At 40.5% G+C, this 18,054-nt stretch overlaps 1 protein-coding gene across 6 annotated transcripts in view; it reads left to right on the forward strand.

Moving 5' to 3' along the window:
* AGMO (alkylglycerol monooxygenase) overlaps positions 1-18,054 on the forward strand; it is a 178,744-nt gene that overhangs the window by 108,968 nt on the left and 51,722 nt on the right. For 5 of the 6 annotated variants that reach the window (XR_008310084.1, XR_008310085.1, XR_008310086.1 and 2 more), the window contains 2 exons: positions 1,958-2,040; positions 4,140-4,245. The exons of the other annotated variant lie outside the window; for it this stretch is intronic. Coding sequence is in view for 1 of the 5 variants with exons in the window: in XM_053263320.1 (XP_053119295.1) it covers positions 1,958-2,040; positions 4,140-4,245 (189 nt within the window). In the remaining 4 variants the exon portion in view is untranslated. The remainder of the gene's footprint in view (positions 1-1,957; positions 2,041-4,139; positions 4,246-18,054) is intronic. 6 annotated transcript variants of the gene reach the window in all.

Below are 18,054 nucleotides of genomic sequence, written 5' to 3' on the forward strand. Positions count from 1 at the left end.
GAGTAAATTCAGATGGGCCTTCTCCAGGGCTAGGTTCAATGCTTTCCCATCTGCAATGCTGTATGGGAAATATTTGAAACTATTATATGAAGAACGGAAATGCCCCTGTGGAGAGGCAATCGAAACCATGGCCCACATACTTTTAAAGTGTTCAATATACCAAAGCTTGAGATCTCAATTAATCAGCCCACTGTTATCGGGACATATCAATATCAATGATATGAGGGGACAACCGGAGGATCTTGTTGTAGCCTGTTTATTAGCAGATAAAGATGCAACTATTTCATATGTTGTGGCTAAATTCTGTTATGTGGTCACCAGATTAAGAACTTCAAAAGAATAGAATACAGCTTTGGGTTCCTTACTGTTAATTTTAAATTATGCCTATACACTTACGCCTTTCCAATGCCATTACTTATTTTATTTTTACGTGTAATTATTACTAATCAAAAGCTGCTAGTCATTTATGTGTAATTGACTTTCTATTAATATTTTTCCTTTTAACTATGTAAAGATTCTTATTTCTTTTTTGGTCAAAGACCATAAATAAAGTATGATGATGAAAGATAGTTGTTGAAGAGAGAGTCCTGAGGTTATACAGAGAGGAGAGTGATTATTATGGAGTAAATAGAAATGTAGAAAGGCCTGCAGTATGCACTGGGTGCAGAAATACCCATGGGAAAGAGAAAGGGGGATAGAGAGACCTGGAGTGGTGAAGAAAGCAACAGTGCACTTTGGGGTGTAGAGAAAGTGCAAACTCTGCACTTTGGGGTGTAGAGAAAGTGTTGTGGAGTGAGGAAAGAAAAGGAAGGAAAGCGAAGAGATTCAGGAGTCCAGAGAGACCTGCAAGACTACAGAGAGGGGAGATAGGATGGTATGGTAAGCATGAGAAGAAGAATTTAATGGAATGGATTAAATATGACAAAAATCCTTTATTGCAGTTAATGTGCTGGCATTGCCTTCTTGAATTAATAAAAAAAAAAGTAAACATGGCCCTCAATGAGTTTTGCAACTCTGCCTTAGAGTATTAGGTCAGAAGAGCTTTTTCGAGCATCTGTTTCTCTCTCTCTTTCCTTTTCCTGCCTTGACAAATCTTTAGTAGTAATTTTTGTTGGCAGAAAATTGCTCTTACTGCTACTGCTATTCCAAGCCTGACTGGGAAGGTTGAAAAATATGCCCCTAGGTGCACTTGAGGGCATAAGTCGAATAGTAATCTTGTCATCCTACCCCATTTGCCTAATCTCTATTGAGAATTCATGTCCTGAATCCCTGTATCAGAATTTAACTGAAATATGTGCCTAACTTAAGTCCCACTGGAATCAAATATGTATGCATCACCAGTTCTAGGTTAACATAGTCACTTGCTGAGACACAAAAGGATAAATGAGAGATAATGTTAAAATTGTGATAAATTACCAGACTGCCTGACTTACTTTCTTTCCCCTATTTTTAATGTTGTTGTTTTTTCCTTTTGATAGGATACTGTTTTCAGTTGCCACTGCTCTCTAGAGAGCTGAGATTGGAAAATGCAAAGATGTAATGCTATTAAGAGTCGGGGGTGGGGAGTGCAGAGATGTGATTCGATATTTATTTAGAAAACAGCTCTATCCCTTTGGTTGAGGTCATCAAGGGTTCAAATAATTTCAGGAGAGGAAACAATAATAAGAGTGAAAGAATTATTTTCAAGACTAACACTGTGCGAAGAAGGATTTGGGGAAACAACCCAATTTTTGTAACCTTCAGCCTTGAAATATAATGACATTAAGAGGGAATGGAGAATCTGTAGTGGATTTTTAGTTGTAAAGTTCAAAGTATCAAACTACTCTAAAAGCAGACAGTAACGAAGTAATATAATTGAGAGTGAAAGTTCAGACTGCTTCACTGGCAAGCTTAAAACTCAATATCCCTTCAGAGATTTAACCTAAATGAGTAATTTGTCTGCTTGTTGGTTTAACAGACGTTATCACAGGTAACTCTCCTCCTGAGAGTTGGCTACATTATCCTGACACTGACCTCCATTGGTTTCCTCATAGAGCAAAGGTAAGTCATTCAGCATCCCCCCCCCCCCCAGTATTCTTTCTGTAGAAAATAAAATATATTTTCCTGGCAAAATTATCCCTTACAACATTAAAATCACAAAGGGGGACAATTGCCAAAATGATACTGTAAATTAAACATGCACATGTACACGTGCGCACTAGGGATGTGCACGAAAGGTTGTTCGGCACGGCGGGGGTAGGGCTTTAAGGGCGGGGGAGAGTGTACTCACCCCCCCCGCCGCATTTCCCCCGCCGGCGCTCTCGGAATTAGAAGCCCCTCGGGACGGCAGCGTTCCTCCCTGCCGTCCCGTCGCCCCCGTCGGCCGGAAGTCCCGTTCGCGCGTGCGCCCGTCATGCGCGCGCGCGTACGGCCGCGCGCGCGCATGACGGGCGCACGCGCAAACGGGACTTCCGGCCACTTCCGGCCGACGGGGGCGACGGGACGGCAGGGAGGAACGCTGCCGTCCCGAGGGGCTTCTAATTCCGAGAGCGCCGGCGGGGGAAATGCGGCGGGGGGGGTGAGTACACTCTCCCCCGCCCTTAAAGCCCTACCCCCGCCGGCGCCGAAACGCCGAATCGCCCCCACCACCCGAAACGTTTCGGCAGCCTTTTCAATGGCCGCCGAAATGTTTCGGGCTCAAGCCTAGTGCGCACACACAGACACACGCACACATGTGTTTTCCAGGTTTTTTCACTATTGAAGCAGGTAGTATTACACTCTCTCCATTTCAGCAAGCAGCAGGGATTTTCATGGGTAGCACTGTTCTTGGAGGAAATATCACTGGAGATTTTGGAGAATTGGGTTTTCGTGATATTTGATTTATTTAGAAATATACAACTAGAACAAGTGGCATGGGCACTAACCCAAATCAGATCTTTGGAGAGTGACCATGAACTCCAAGGGTTTTTTGTGTGCTCTGTCTCATAGGGAAGTGCACAGAACTGGATTGGCTCAGATTCAATTGAGCCTGGCCCGGTCCAGTTCTGCCACTGAGCGGGCTTGAAGGCTGTACTTGTAAAGGGGAATCTGGGCTGTGGTGGGGGGGAGCAAGGGACAAGGTCTCAGGCTGTCCTTTAACTTGAAAAATCAAGCCACTGTGCAGTGGGATAGCGGCTGCAGGGGTGGCAGTGAGGCGACGGGGGCTCCTTCTACCCTCCCACCATCTTCCCAAATGACAGACCTGGCTTGCTGTGGACCATTTCGGGGCTCTCTGTACAAATGTGCACAGATGCCCGAAATGGGCTGCAGCCAGCCTGGGCTATCATTTGGGAGGCTGGCGGGAGGGTGTAAAGGAGCCTTCACTGCTGCCTCCACCATCCCGGGGATACAAAATAAGAGGCATGCATGCACCCTGATGCTTAATCATGGTGCACGCGAGCCTCTCAATTAGTATCCAGTTTGCGCTATCATCTCTTTGCTTGAACAAAGAGGCGGTGGAACTCTTTAGTGCTACGTGCATTCAATAGTGAGCGGTGGGGCAGTTGGGTCCAGCTGTGGGGCCTGGAAGTGCATAGGGCTGAGGGCATTCGCCCCTCCTGCCTGAAAATATCTCCCTGGGTCATACAGCCCTCAGGAAATACTTTTAGGTGACACAGAGGGTTTCCAGGCAAAGGGGAGGTCATTGAAAATTTCTCACACTAGCACCAGTGTAGTGTTAGTCTTTCATAAGCATTGGTGCTACATCAGTGCTTCTCCCATTGCACCAGTGCTTGGTTAGTCGGGATGTCAACACCTAAGTATTATTAAGCCCTTAAGAGCATGATGTCAGTAAGAAGGCTTGGATCTGAAATTCCATCCATATACTGGTCCCCCTTGTGCCTCCGCTAAGCATGATGTGCCACAAATGAGGATAGGAAACTGCCATGTGCAGGAGGGGAATGGGGAGGAGGGAGCCTATGAGCTCAGGACTACTTCACATAATGCCAAATGATGGTCTTATGTTACATCTGGTCCGGTAATGGTTTGGTGTATAGATGGTTTGGCTCACCGACACGGGATGATTTGGGGAGGCCATTGCAATGGATGCATGCCAGAAGTGTAACTTTTGATCAGACATTGATCACAAACCACACTTTACTAATTTGTTTAATTGCTTTTAGACCTGAAGTGGCTTTCATGGAATCTTCCCGCTGTTCTACTTTTCTTGCTCTGCACAAACTTGGTTACTTGAAAACCTATGTTACCCTTCTGTCAAGTATATATGAGGTAAGAGAGCTAATCTTTGAGTATCTGAAATGTCTTAATATGTTTCATGTAATCTGTACTCATTTTTAAAATTATCTATTTCTGGAGCTTAGGAAGTTAGAATGCATAGAAAGCTGGTGAGCATGGCAGAATGTAGAACACAAACAAGTTTTGTAAGTTTGTGTAACGTTTCAAAAAGCGCTTTTGGATGAGAGACCATAGTAAGACATATAACACAGGCTCTATTTTACAGCCTCCAAATATAGTTAGTCGTGTAATCTGTACACATTCTACAGTCTTGCTTTTCTACTGAACAGAAGAGTCCTTATTGCTGTTGTGATTGGTTCAGGTGGTTTCTACTGTCAACCATTGGCTCACTGGATTCTACTTTCAAATGTAAGAACTGCAGCCCATTTGGGGATGGGGACGCAGTAACTGCTTTGTGTAGAAGGTCCCGTCTCTAGCATCTCTAGGTAGGGCTAGAAAAGACTCTTGCCTGAAAGCTTGGAGAGCAGCTGCCAGTCTGTGTAGACAATACTGAGCTTGTTGGACCCATGGTCTGACTTGACATAAGACAGCTTACTATTTTGCAGTGTTCCCTAGCTAAGGTTAAGTTGTAAGTTGCAACTTACAACTTATTATGGAAGTTGGAAATGATGGGGGAAGCCTACAGTTGCATTGCATTATATTAAAAAGCAAACAACCTTGTCAGTGCACATGGATTTAAGGAACTTCTGTTGAACATATATTAATTTTCTGTGTTATATGTGCTACAAATAAAATACTGCCATAGTACACTAGCGAGGTGGACTTGCTTGACAAGACACAAGTCTTGAGGGCAATGATGTCCCTTTAGAAAATGTCACAGTGGAACCTTGCTCTCGGTAGATTAAGTTAGTTTCTACATAGGTGTGACAGAGTCATTATGGATTTCAGTCTTAGCCGGTGTGTGAGCTGGCTTCACCAGATCAACTAAAGATGATGATGTATAGTTCCAGATGCTCTGGCCAATTGACCGTAAAATTGCTCTGCATTTCTGGCAGGGCAGCCAGGCTATTGCTTTTAAAATCTCCAAGCCTGAAGCTCAGCACCCACTGTTTGGAAGTGCTCATTATTCTTCTCCTGCCCCATGATCTGAGTAAAAGAGAGTCTTCTGGAATCAATTAGAAATGTCTGCACTTGATGAGATTTGCACGTGAGCTTGGAGTTGTGAGGCTTTGATAGTCTCAGCCAACAGCTGCAGTTTCAGGTGGTAAAATCAAGGGAAGAATTTTTACAGGGCTTAATTACAATCAGAAATTATATATTTATATTCATTTGAACGAGACAAAAACAAGTCAAGTTGGAAGCTATCAAATATATCACTGAAGATGAGAAAAATCTGTTTCATTGCAGAAAAGTAAACAAAACTGTTGTTGTTTGGACCTTGCAGTTGTAGGACTGTGTCAAGTGGTTTTAACAATCTGAAAATTATGATGTTTTCTACAAAAGAAACATGTGGTAATACTTACAGCATTCCCACTTGAAAAGTCAAGGCAGTAATAAGAGCCAGTGTACATTTGTGTACAAGTGTAGAATAGATAACTACAATAATCTGATCTTTTCAGATGCTTCTATTCCTTTTGATCAAAGAATAGAAGCATTTCACAGTTTTATTGTTGCAATACACAAGAATTCAGAAAAGCACTTACTAGTACAGAAATTCAAAGGAAGGAGGCTATTAAGATAAATTTTGAGACTTAGATTTTGTTTAATTGTTGGTATAATAATTTGCATGGTAGCATTTACCTATATCTGTTTGTTTTCTTTATTGTAATAATTTGTCAGTTTTGTATAATAATAGTTTATTGATTTTAAAGTTTAATTGTAGCTTTCCATAGATTTTTAAGAAAAATGTAACGGAATTCATACTAGAACTTATTCATGCTGCAATGTTTCATCTTGATTATCTGTCATGGTTGCCTTAAGTACAAGGCAAATTAACAATTAAAAAACAAGTTACAAATAGATTTGCACTCTGAAAACCATCTCATATCTGCTATAGTGTAAGCATGGTATTTCTTTCAAGTGGTGCTTTCACCTCCAGAAAAATAAATGGTGTTGTTTTTTTTAATGCCATAACATTTTAATAAGTAGTAAAAATTCAGGCAATAGAATCTGCATTCCAGACCACTATTTCATTTGTTCAGGCAGAAATTAGCTTTGCATTCTCGGTCTTCAAAACCTGTGTTCCTAAAGAAGTAGTAGTAGTAGTAGTAGTAGTAGTAGTAGTAGTAGTATTTCCCTTAATTCTACCCGGCTCAAGACAGGTCTCTAAACATAACTAACAAAACTATGGAGGTGCCTCTCTCAGGAGCTTCACACTGCCTTGTTGCTTTTAGTGTTTCACTGACTACTGAAGACCTGCTTATTCTGCTGGGCTGCACAATTCTCAGGGACCTAATTTTTGGGAGGCACAGAGGGAAGGGGAGATGACTGAAAATTGCCCCTCCCCCATTGTGTGATGGTACAGTGTTAGCTTGGAAGTCAGCCACTGATGCACCAACACAGGTCTGATCTGGATGTCAGCAATTGTTTTTATCGGTCGGTTCTACTGTGCTTTGAGACACTTGTGCTGTGTTTGCTTGACTGGCTCCTTTTGTTCATGATCTCATTCCTGATTATGCATTCTTTCTCTGGCACTGTTGACTGTAACCTGGTATCTGTCCCTGGCCCATCCTCAGCTGCTCTTCCTGCCTCTGACCATTTGCTTCTTGCCTGCCCGTGCCTGAACTGGACCTCCCTAGCCAAGACATGACAGAAGCATATAGTGGTACCCATCTTCTGAATTGGAACATGAGGTTAAGTGGATCACTAGGCCAGTTTGTGAATAGCTGTGCTTCTCAGGTTAATGAGGATAATCTGGGATTCTAATACTCTGATTGTAAGGGTTTCATCACTAGCAGATAAATATCTAGGATGCAGTGAAATGAGTGCTGTGTTACGATTAGGGCAGTATAGTTTTGGCATTCCAAGTTGTCTCATGTCATCCTTCCAGCACCATATCCCGGGCTGGTAGTAGGGTTGAAAATTTGGTGGGACTACTTTCAGCTAAATTGAAGCATAGCAAAAGGAAGGGCATTTGTATTCATTTCTTTCAGATGCCTTTGCCGATATTTTCTGTTTTTATATGATGGCATACAGTTGCTCAGAGGGATATTCTGGTGGGGCTGAAGGGGATGGTAGCAGTGGGTGCACTTTTCTTTTTTAAAAAAATGTTACCATAATATTACATTGTGATGTTATTTCCAGGGCATTACAAATGGTGCCATTAAGAGCCAGCTGCCCAAAAAATCTTCAGCATTTTCAGCACTGCTGACACTGTTCACTGAGGCAGAGTGGGGAGGAAAAATTTTTAAGGACACCCACTGTCACTAGTCAGTGGTAAGCTGCACTCCCCCAGACTGAGTGAGAATTTCACACCAGCCTGTGCAGTTGCCTTGGTTCATCCTTCCTTTGAAATCATCTTTCAATTTAAGCCAAATTTTTGATTTAGTACTATATTTGTAATACAAAAAGTATTACTATTTGTAATACTTTCCAGTATTACAAATATTTGAAAGCATCCCTTTGCAATGAGACTGAAGCTTCTGGGCATCATATTATGATAGAACTTTCCATTTGCCAATCATTGGGTACCTTTGTGGACCCACTAGACCAAATCTCTGTTTGTCCTCATGCCACATATAGCAATAGTGCAATTTCCACATGTTCCTGTTAAGGTTCACTGCACACTGTTCCATCGCATTGACTTGTACTCATACCCTACAAGAAGTGGGGTTTGTTTCCAATTCCATGTTCACTTTTGATGTGGTCAAGTTATAATGAGACTTAGCTCATCAGTTTCAAATGGAGATTATTTATTATGGATACCTTTCATGTGATGACAGCTGGAATCTACCATGGCAGACATCCTGTCAGTTGTCAAACTGTAGAAAGTACCACCTATCACCACATGGGGATGCTTGAATTAGGATATTCACACTGTGAAATTAATGAGGCAAAAATCACCTTGTGATGACTTTACCACATCAAATGTGAACATGGGAACTGATTAATAGAGGGTAGTGAAATGAACCTTGATCAATCTGATTATAGGCTCCTTTACAGTGCAACATTTGTATTTTTAAAGTGTAATATTCTACAAACAACTTGAATAGAAACTTGTTCTTTTTTATGACATAATTTGATTTTTCCTCTGCTTTGCAGAACATTTTTCTTTTTTCCTATTAGAACATATAGAAAATACATTGATTCTAAAATTTATTTTCAACTTTGTTTCTCAAAAGTATGTGCTAAGTGTGTTTTAGTAGTACCTCTTTTAAGGATAATTTCAAAGTATCAATTGTGCCATTGAACTTTGAATCCTTTTTATGTGGAAACAGGCCACATGAAATAAATAAATTATGCCTGCTCTTCATCATGTTACTTCTCCTCAAGAGATTTATCATTTGTAGGGCTTGTGAGAGTCCTTGTGCTATTAATAGCCTTCAGCGTGTGCTATTACTGCCATCAAGTGTAATTATATCATTATGCACATGTAACTCTTCACATGCTGTAATTTCCCAGGTATGACAGTTCTTTCAAGCTTTCATCTTGTGCAGGATGTTCAAAAGACTTAGTGCTTGCTATAGCAAACTCTATGAACTGCATCATCAGTACTCTTCATGTGAGAGGACTGATAGGTATTTATTGAGGAAAACCAGATATTCCCTGTTGATGTATTTAGTTATATTTTTGAGCAATAGTCAAATCTACTTTCTTCTGTATGTTTTTCCTCCTGTAAAGATGGCCCATCTTCTCTTAGCAAAGACTCCAAAATGGCAAGTTGGAACAAGCAATCAACAACCACAAAAAAATCATTCTTTGTAATATATCTTTGAATTACAAAGAGATTTTTAATTACTACTTTAATTACTACTAATCCTGAAATGCTAAACCAGGACACAAGGTCAGTTGCCTGGAGTTTAATGGAGCTATAAATAAATCAAATAAACCGAGTTCATTTTATTAGCAATTCCATACAGAATCCAACTTTTGACATAACGTGGCCCTGTCAAAAGAATACAAACAGGCTCCAATTTTTAACACAAAGCCTTAGCCCTGGGACTTGGTCCATAATATGAAATTGCTTTCTTGCTTGCTGCTCCCATGCTACACTTGAACCAGATTACTATTGCTATTCAGGCCAGTCCTTTCATGAGGCAAAGTGAGGTGGTCACCTTATGCAGAGTATTATTGGACACTACAAGTGTGGCAAGGTGTGCAACAGCTGCCATTGGGTGGAGCAACTCTTTGTAAGCGGTGGCTTCCCTTGTAAAGCTTGGAGGAAGCATGAGGAGGGCACAAGGTGCTGGCAACCTCGCCTCCCCATCATCCAAGCAACTGTCAAAGCTTGCGAGTGTCACTTTTGAAAGGGGGCTGGTCCACCTGAGGCAGTGGGCAAAGGAGCAAATGGCACCTCTCCTCAGGTGCCCCAAGTCCTTGGACTGCCCCTGTTGCTATTAATAGGGCCACAGCCACAGCCAACTTAGTGCTGTGCAAGACTACTTGTGCTAGCTCTGTGTCCCACTCAAAACAGCCAGTTACTTGAAAGGCTGAGGAGGGATCAAACTAGGCCTTACTTTAAACATGTGCTGTACAGCTGCATTCTGGTTTTGTTTTATTTTTATGCATGCATGGAAGGCACGATCTGGATTGGAACTATGGTGGGGGAAGGGGCTTTAACTCTTTGCCCCCACTGTGGTCCAAATCTGGATAACCGCCCCCATGCAGATGCACAAACAGCTGCTATATGACCAAATGAAAACTTTCAATTTTATGCCAATGGCCTGTTTCTGAAGTTTAGCTACACCTCTGTTTGCTCTTTCACGATCCATATGATACAAATCCACCTAGAAAGCCCTCACTGCTGACTTTTGATTATGTTTTTTTTAACCCTCTCCTGAAAATGAACTTTTCCTTGTGGTCTCTCTTTTTCTTTTTTAATTAATCAGAAGTATATCTAGTTGTAATTTGTAAAAATCCATAGATCATGTTTTATACTTACTGTCAAAGGCCAGCGTACAGGGATCTCAGTTTAAGTCAATATATCCTTCAGGTTGTGCAGTCTTAATACCTGAGGCTGCTTATTGCATTGCATTCGGTAGGTGTGAGTATTCCATAAATAGAGAAGTGTGGGTAGCCAAGCTGTGGGGCAACTTCATGGAGAGTGTTGCACACTCAATATCTGTAGCAGCAGCGGCTTTACTTTTGCAAGTGGAAGTTAGTTTGGATGTAGATCACCACTAGAAAATTGAGCCTTGATTAACTTTTGGATGGATAGAACAAGGCTGTTCTTTCCAATGTGGGAGAGAGACTTTAAATTTGCCATTTTAAAAACCATCAGTAATGTAAGAGTTCATACTGTGGTGAGATTTAGTAAGATTTTTTTTCCATTTGTTTTGAAGATTATGAGCCTTTTGGGGAGAGGGAGACATTTCTTTATTTCTATCTACCTATCTACCTACCTACCTAAGCTGCTTTGGGAACTTTTGTTGAAAAGCAGTATATAAAAATTGATCTGAATGTGTGTTGAATTGTTCATAATATCTGGGAACCTTGTGCATAATACCTGAAAATCTTGTGCATAACCACTCGGAGTTGAATGAAAATGTTTTGTATGCCTTTGCACTTAGTAAAGAATTATTTAATGAAATGTTTGAGGAAGTCCTGAGTCACAAACCAAGAGATATGAAAACAATATGATTCCTTATGGAATCCAAGCACCACAAAGCTACTAGCATGTTTGTTTTTGATACAAATGCAGTAAAATTTCTTCCTCAAGGCTCAATATGGCATTACTGTTCTACTAAAATTGACTGCTACCTGTATTTCTGATTAAATAGGTTGTATTTGAGGTTTTATACGCCAGATACAATGAAGAATTAGCATGAGAAAGTAGTAGTAACTTTAATACATTGTATGCAGACATTTGCAATGTATGAAAGCATATTGGTTGATAAGAACTGGGTCACTTAAAAAAATCTAAAAGTTTTAACTGCTTATTAGGTATTGTAGCACTACCAAATGTATTGGATTATTTAAAACATTTATTATGATGTTTTTCCTATGATGTGGACCTATTAAAATAGCTGTAGTGGTTTCTCTGTGGATTAGTAAAAAAATATTTTGGAAATTATTTCATTTGGTACAGCAATCTATTTTAAGTAAAGAAAAGAAAATTGTTAAGCTACCAGTGAGAAGTGTGAATATTGTGATTGGCCACTGTACCTAAACCTGTGGACAGGTATAATACAGAGTGCAAATGTATTGCTACTGTATAAGCTTAAAACTGCAGATGTGAAAGCTAAAATAATATTTAACTATTCATGGTATAATGAATTTTTGCTTGGCAGCTGGTATTCAGAGTCTATTTGAAAGGTACCGTTGGCCTGACATACAAGTGATTTGGCAGAGGTCTTGCCTAATATATATCCTCAGAGCCTGTCTGCACAAGGATGTTGGCAGTTTTAGTGTGATTCCTATTCCAGGAGACAAGTTTCTGTCCAAGTATATGAGTGACCAAATATTTTCCACTGGAATCTGGGCACTGTAAAATTTCCGGAACTAAGCCGAAAGATTGCAGAGCTTGCTAAACTGTTTCCCCCACTCTTGCATACCAGTGTGATGGTGAAATATTTCCAGCTGGAACACACTGTGGTGAAAAGCAGTAAACTGAACAGAACATTTCTTCTTGGTTGAATTTTAGGTGGTATTTTAAATGAAAGTATTATATTACGCCTAATCAATTACAGTGGTGTGTTTTTAAAAAATATATTTACAACACCATGACAAAATGATAAAACACGTCCACCTTCAATTAATTCCTCACAGTAAATCAACAACAGCAATGTAGGTAATGCTACCTGATGACCGCCCATCAACTAGCAATCCACAGACCAACCAAACCAGATGTAAATGGAAAACTTTCCTTAAGAAACCAATTAAAAATGAGATGGTTTTCACCAGTTTGCTTATCTTCCCGCAAGCATTTTAAAATCTGTTTTACAAATGTAGAATCTCCCCCTTTTTGACAAGCCGTTTAAATGTGTGAGAGATATTGCATTTCCATCACCAATGAAAACTGAGCAGACATTTAATTATGATGCATCACACTTTGGGCTAAATTAGAGCCAGCAGTTACTGCTAGGGTGTTCTCATTCTTTGTAAATTTTGAGTAAATTAGGCTTCTTTAAATTATACCTTTTTTTTCCACCATTGTTTAATACAGCACACATGGAAAACACACCATGGTTGTGTTGTAATTCAGTTTTAATGATGCAACACTTGGTTCCAGTCAATGGATAGAAGACTGCGGTGGTGTTAGTTTAGTGCTTCAGACATTGTATGTTCCATAGCAATTACAGCCCCACTTTCAATAATGGCCATTGGCAGGATATCCACAAGTGAAGTCATTGCAATTTTGAAAAAGAACTAATAAAAATGCACCTGCCTTGTAGTGGAAAATGAGACTTTAACATCTTTGCTTTTGAAGTTGGGTGAAGTCTGTGGTATTAACTAACAGATACTGATATTATGATGCAGTAATCCAGTCCCTCAAGGGAGCGCAGGGATTTGTAATACAAAAAAGCTGCTATTTGCTAGTCACCATGACAATATGACTGAAGAATGGAAATAATGAGGTGATGATAAAAACTTAGGAGGGTGTTAGCTATAAAGTTAGGAACGTTTTAAAAATTGCTTACAATCTGTAACATAATGGAGCTATGGTTTAAGGGCTCAATCAAATATTTGTTTCTGTCAGTAATGCATGTTGGACACAACAGCATGTCTGTAGTGTAGTCTTGAAGGTCTTTAAAAGGCTTTTAAAATGTCTTTTATAAGAAGCCTTACTCAAAGTTTACAAACATAGCAGAAATCATAAATCTATTTTTTCTTCAGCATTAAAGTTTGTGCGGTTTTTTTTTTTTTTTAGGGAGCAAGCACCACTAGTTTTGAGAACATTTAATCTCTTATTACAGATCTAGACTGATCCCTCTCATTCAAACTGGAGTAAAATGTCATATTAAATATTGTGGCTCATATTCTGCACAGCATAATGCAGGTGGTTCAGTACCACCTGCATTGCTACAGCTATCTTAAGCTACTTCCAGCAGTGTTGTGGGAAATGGTTGTTCTACTGTGACTTAAAATTATGCAAGCACAGTTGTGTGATGCGACATCCATTGGAAATAATGGATATTGCATCAAACATCTGTGCTTGCACAATTTTACGTCACAGTTGTTCCTCAATACTGTTCTGTTCCGCAATACTGCTGGTGGTGTTTTAGAGACACTCAGCGACACGAGTGGTGCTAGACCTCCTGTGTTACACTGTGCAGAATGTGAAAGATGTAATCCTAATTTATGTAAAATTCAGTATGTCCTCCCACATTTATATATGCTGAAACAGAAACTTCTTGATTTGAAACTTGATGTAAATCTAATGCATAATCATATTCTAAAACTTGGTGGGAGTGTCTCACCTAAAAATTTAAACAAGTTCAAGGATGAACTCATCTGCCTACATTCCTTTCACTATCCCTACAACTGGACTAAATTCAGTCCATATCTGTTCACACTTGCACCTCAAATGTTCAAGTGTCCACCATCATTACAAACTATGCCCTTGAGCCATCCCTATGTGTCCCTACACCTGTAACAAATTTGGTTCAAATGTTTAGGCTGTCTGCAAGTTAGCCCACTTGAGCCTCAAACATGTCCGCCATGTTGTATTGGGTGGATGACATCACAAACTACACTGTTGAGGTGTCCCTACAACTGTACCCGATTTGGTTTATATTGGTCCAGGCATTTAGAAGTTGATAGGAACACATGGACACACAGGCACACACAGATAGCCTACTGGAAAGTAGGCTAAAATCTGTTGTTGTTGTTTTAAAAAAAATCTTGCTGTGCATTTGACATGGCTATAGTTTCTTCTTTCCCGTTGCCTAGACGATGGTTAGAATTTATGTACATCACCTCCATGTAGTGTTGGGATCATTGCCCATGGAGGAGGTTCACCATAGCCTGTGCGGATATAATAGAGGTGAGGTGGAAGGTCTACTGCTCAGTGCCTTTATTTGCATAATGTACACAGTTGTGTCCACCCACCACCACTGCATCATCGTCTTGCTTGAAGCCTCACAACTCTAACCCCTCACCTTTCTGGAATTTCAAACTTGACCAGTGCTTCAGACTAAGACCTGGTGGCCTGCATTGGGTGTAATCCCAGAAATGAACTGCAGTTGCCTAGCTACCTTACCTCCTCCTGCACCTATTCTACTATATTAGCCAAAGCTAGGTACTTCCCTATATAGGGTTCTACCTTGATCCACTGGGCATAAGGTGTGCTACAGCCCTCCCTAAACCTTGCTGAGTCCTACTGCCAGACTAGTGTCAGCAGTGACAGACTGTTGCTGTAGGTCTATCAGCTTCAAGCACATAGGTGCCACCATCCAGTGCAGTGCAGAATTCACCATCAGAAACAGCTATATACATACAAAACATATCTTGTAATGTTCTTAGTTGACAGACTAGCTAAAATGAACATGTGTCAAAGCACCTGATATAAGTCCTACTCAGTGCCAGAAGTTTTCTGAATAAGAAATTCTGGGCATGTGCCAAATGTGCTTTGATAAATGCAGGTTCATAATTCTTCTCCCTTTCATATTTACTCAGTGTTCAAAATGTTCATTATTGCAAGTATATCCTCTTTTTTTTTTTTTAGTACATTTGTATACCGCCATATACAAAAGAAAGTCCCTGGGTGGTTCACAACTTAAAAACCATTAAAACAGTAACATGATTAAAACAATTTAAAATACAATAAAAACTCTAAATATTTATTTATTTAGTACATTTTCTCCTTGTGTTAAAAGTTATATTGCTTAAATAAGAACATGGTGCAAGCACTGAATGAATGAATTAATGTAACCTTTTAAAAAATAGATAGAAATCATCCACTATATGTTTTATGCTCTTACCATAATGTGCAAAATTCTCTGGAAACAATTTTTCCTTCTACTGTTGATGAGTTCTTTTGGCTCAGAAATGGCCTTCCAGTATGGTTAACATAATATCCGGTCTTTATTTAAGAGTAATTTCTAAAAATTATATCCTGAGGTAGTGGTTATCCTGATTGTATCATGTCATATGCATTTTGTTAATAATTTTCTGGCAGCATCTCCAATACAAAAAAAAAATTACAGGAATAACTTTAAAACTTTAACTACTGGCAACCTTCTGCTTGTTAGTCAAGCATTTCCCCGCTGCGCCACTGTATCTGAAGAGAAAATGGCCTCCTAGTTTGACTTAGTCCTAGAACACTTGTAGAATCATCCCCCCAATGGTAATTCCAACTGTTTGCAGAGTTGAAACAATGTAAAGAAATGGAAAAATGCCTGTGTCTTTTAATTTATAAATAAACAATATAAATGATTTTATTTTTATTTTATACAGAACTGAATATTAACAGGAGACTATTGGTTGTTGCTTTGGACCCCACAGCACCACGGATGGATCAGAACCATCCATGTCATGCTGTGTCCTTATGTGAACATATGATATGGGTCATATTCATGTCTAGACCCATTTTGAATTGGCTTTCAGGCAGGTTATGGGATGGAGACCGTCTTGGTCAGCCTGATGGATGATCTCCAATTAGGAATTGCAAGAGGGAGTGTGACTCTGTTAATCCTTTTGGATCTCTCGTTGGCTTTCAATATCTTTGACCATGGTATCCTTCTGGACCATCTGAGGGGGATGGGTGGAGGAGGCACTGTTTTACAGTGGTTCCTCTCATACCTCTTGGGCAGATTTCAGAGGCTGTGCTTGGAGACTGTTCTACAAAGAGAGATATTTTTATATGGTCTTCCTCAGGGCTCAATTTTGTCTTGTCTCCAATGCTTTTTAACTAGGGGTGTAGCAATGTTGTAGTGGGCCCAGAGACAAGACTTTAAAATGTGCCCTCCCCGCCTCACTGAAGCTCAGCTCATGAAGTAAAGAAATCTTAAATGGGGCTGAATAGTGGTAACAAAAAGCATAGTAAAATACACACACACACACCCCTTTGTGCCACAACAGAACATCATCCTACATTATTTTTTAAAAGGTTTTTAAAATTGTGGATGATTCAAATCATTCAATGGTACTAGAGAAAGACATGCTGTTCTGGTAGCTCCAGTTCTTAACACTTACATGAATACAACTGAAGGAAGCCCGGGCAGGTGCGTGGCTGGGGGAGTCAGTCATGTGACTTGCCTCTGGAGGGCCCCCCAAGGCAGTGAGCACCCAGACAACTGTCTCCCCTTGCCCTATTATAGTTACCCCCCTATTTTTAACATCTACATGAAACCGCTGGGAGAGATCATCAGGGGATTTGGTGTAGGATGCTATCAGTATGTTGATGACACCCAAATCTTTCTCCATGTCAGGTTCATCAGGTAATGGCATAACGTCCCTAAATGCTCTCCTGGAGGCAGTAATGGTCTGGATGACAAACTGAGGTTGAATCCAAATAAGACAGAGGTGCCCACTGAAGCGATGTGCTATTCAGGAGATGGGATAGATCTACCAATTCTAGATGGGGTTACCAGGCGCAGGCCGTGAATGCACCTCCGGGGGGGCGGCGGGCAGCTTCTTTAAGTGTAAACGGAGCTGGTGCTCTGTGCCTCCCAGCAGGCCCCATGGTGGGGAATCGCCTCCGCCACCTACCTGGCTCTCACGGAGGTGAGCCCCTGCCAGCAGCCAGGTGGGTGGCGAAGGCGATTCCCCGCTGTGGGGGCTGCTGGATGGCATGGAGCACCAACTCCGTTTACACTTAAAGAAGCCGCCCACTGCCCCACCTGGAGGCACGTTCATGCTGCACCCTTTCCTGGAAGAGTGTAACCTTAAGACAGTGGTGCACATGCTGGTGAGCTCCAGGCTTGACTATGGCAATGCAGTAGTGGGGCTGTGACGGGCTGCCTTTGTATGTAGTCCAAAAACTGCAATTGGTGCAGAATTCTGCCACCAGGTTGGTCTCTGGGTTGTTCCGAAGAAGCCATATAACTCCTGTTTTGAAGGAACTATACTGGCTGCCAGTAGGTTTCTGGGTAAAATACAAAGTGCTGGTTATTTCCTATAAAGCCCTTGGGCCCAAGTTATTTAAGAGAATGCCTCCGTTGTTATGAACCTTGCCGCCTATTAAGACAATCAGGGGAAGTTTGTCTGATGATGCCACCAACATGTCTGGTGGCAACTCAAAAGAGAGCCTTCACTGTAGTTCCCCCAGGGCGGTGCAACACACTTCCTGCTGAAATTAGAGCTGCTCCATTCCTGAGCAGCTCTAATCTCAGCTTTTAGGAAACCACTGAAGACACATCTCTTCAGCCAAGCTTTATAGTTGAAGTTTTAGTTGATGTCATTAGTTGAATTTTATTGGTTGTTTTAGCTTTATATTTTATATGTTTTAAATGTGTTAATTTTGTTTGTTTGTTATTGAAAACCACCTAGAGACGTTTCTAGTAGTGGGTGGTATACAAGTGTTAAATAAAAAATAAAGTTGCCTTCCTAGTCTATTCCGAACTTCATGAACTGAAAATAGATTTGTCACAAACATTTTGAAATACTAGTTTATTAATTATTACAACCGATCAATCCTAACTATATTTTTCAAGTATTTTTCTGTACTTCATTTTGCAACTATGGTTTCTTATTCTTTCTGTGTTTCTGTACTACTTTTCAATCTGTTTTCTTTATTAGAGA

The sequence above is a fragment of the Hemicordylus capensis genome, chromosome 6 (genome assembly GCF_027244095.1).
Source record: "Hemicordylus capensis ecotype Gifberg chromosome 6, rHemCap1.1.pri, whole genome shotgun sequence".
In the NCBI taxonomy this organism is placed as follows: domain Eukaryota; kingdom Metazoa; phylum Chordata; class Lepidosauria; order Squamata; family Cordylidae; genus Hemicordylus; species Hemicordylus capensis.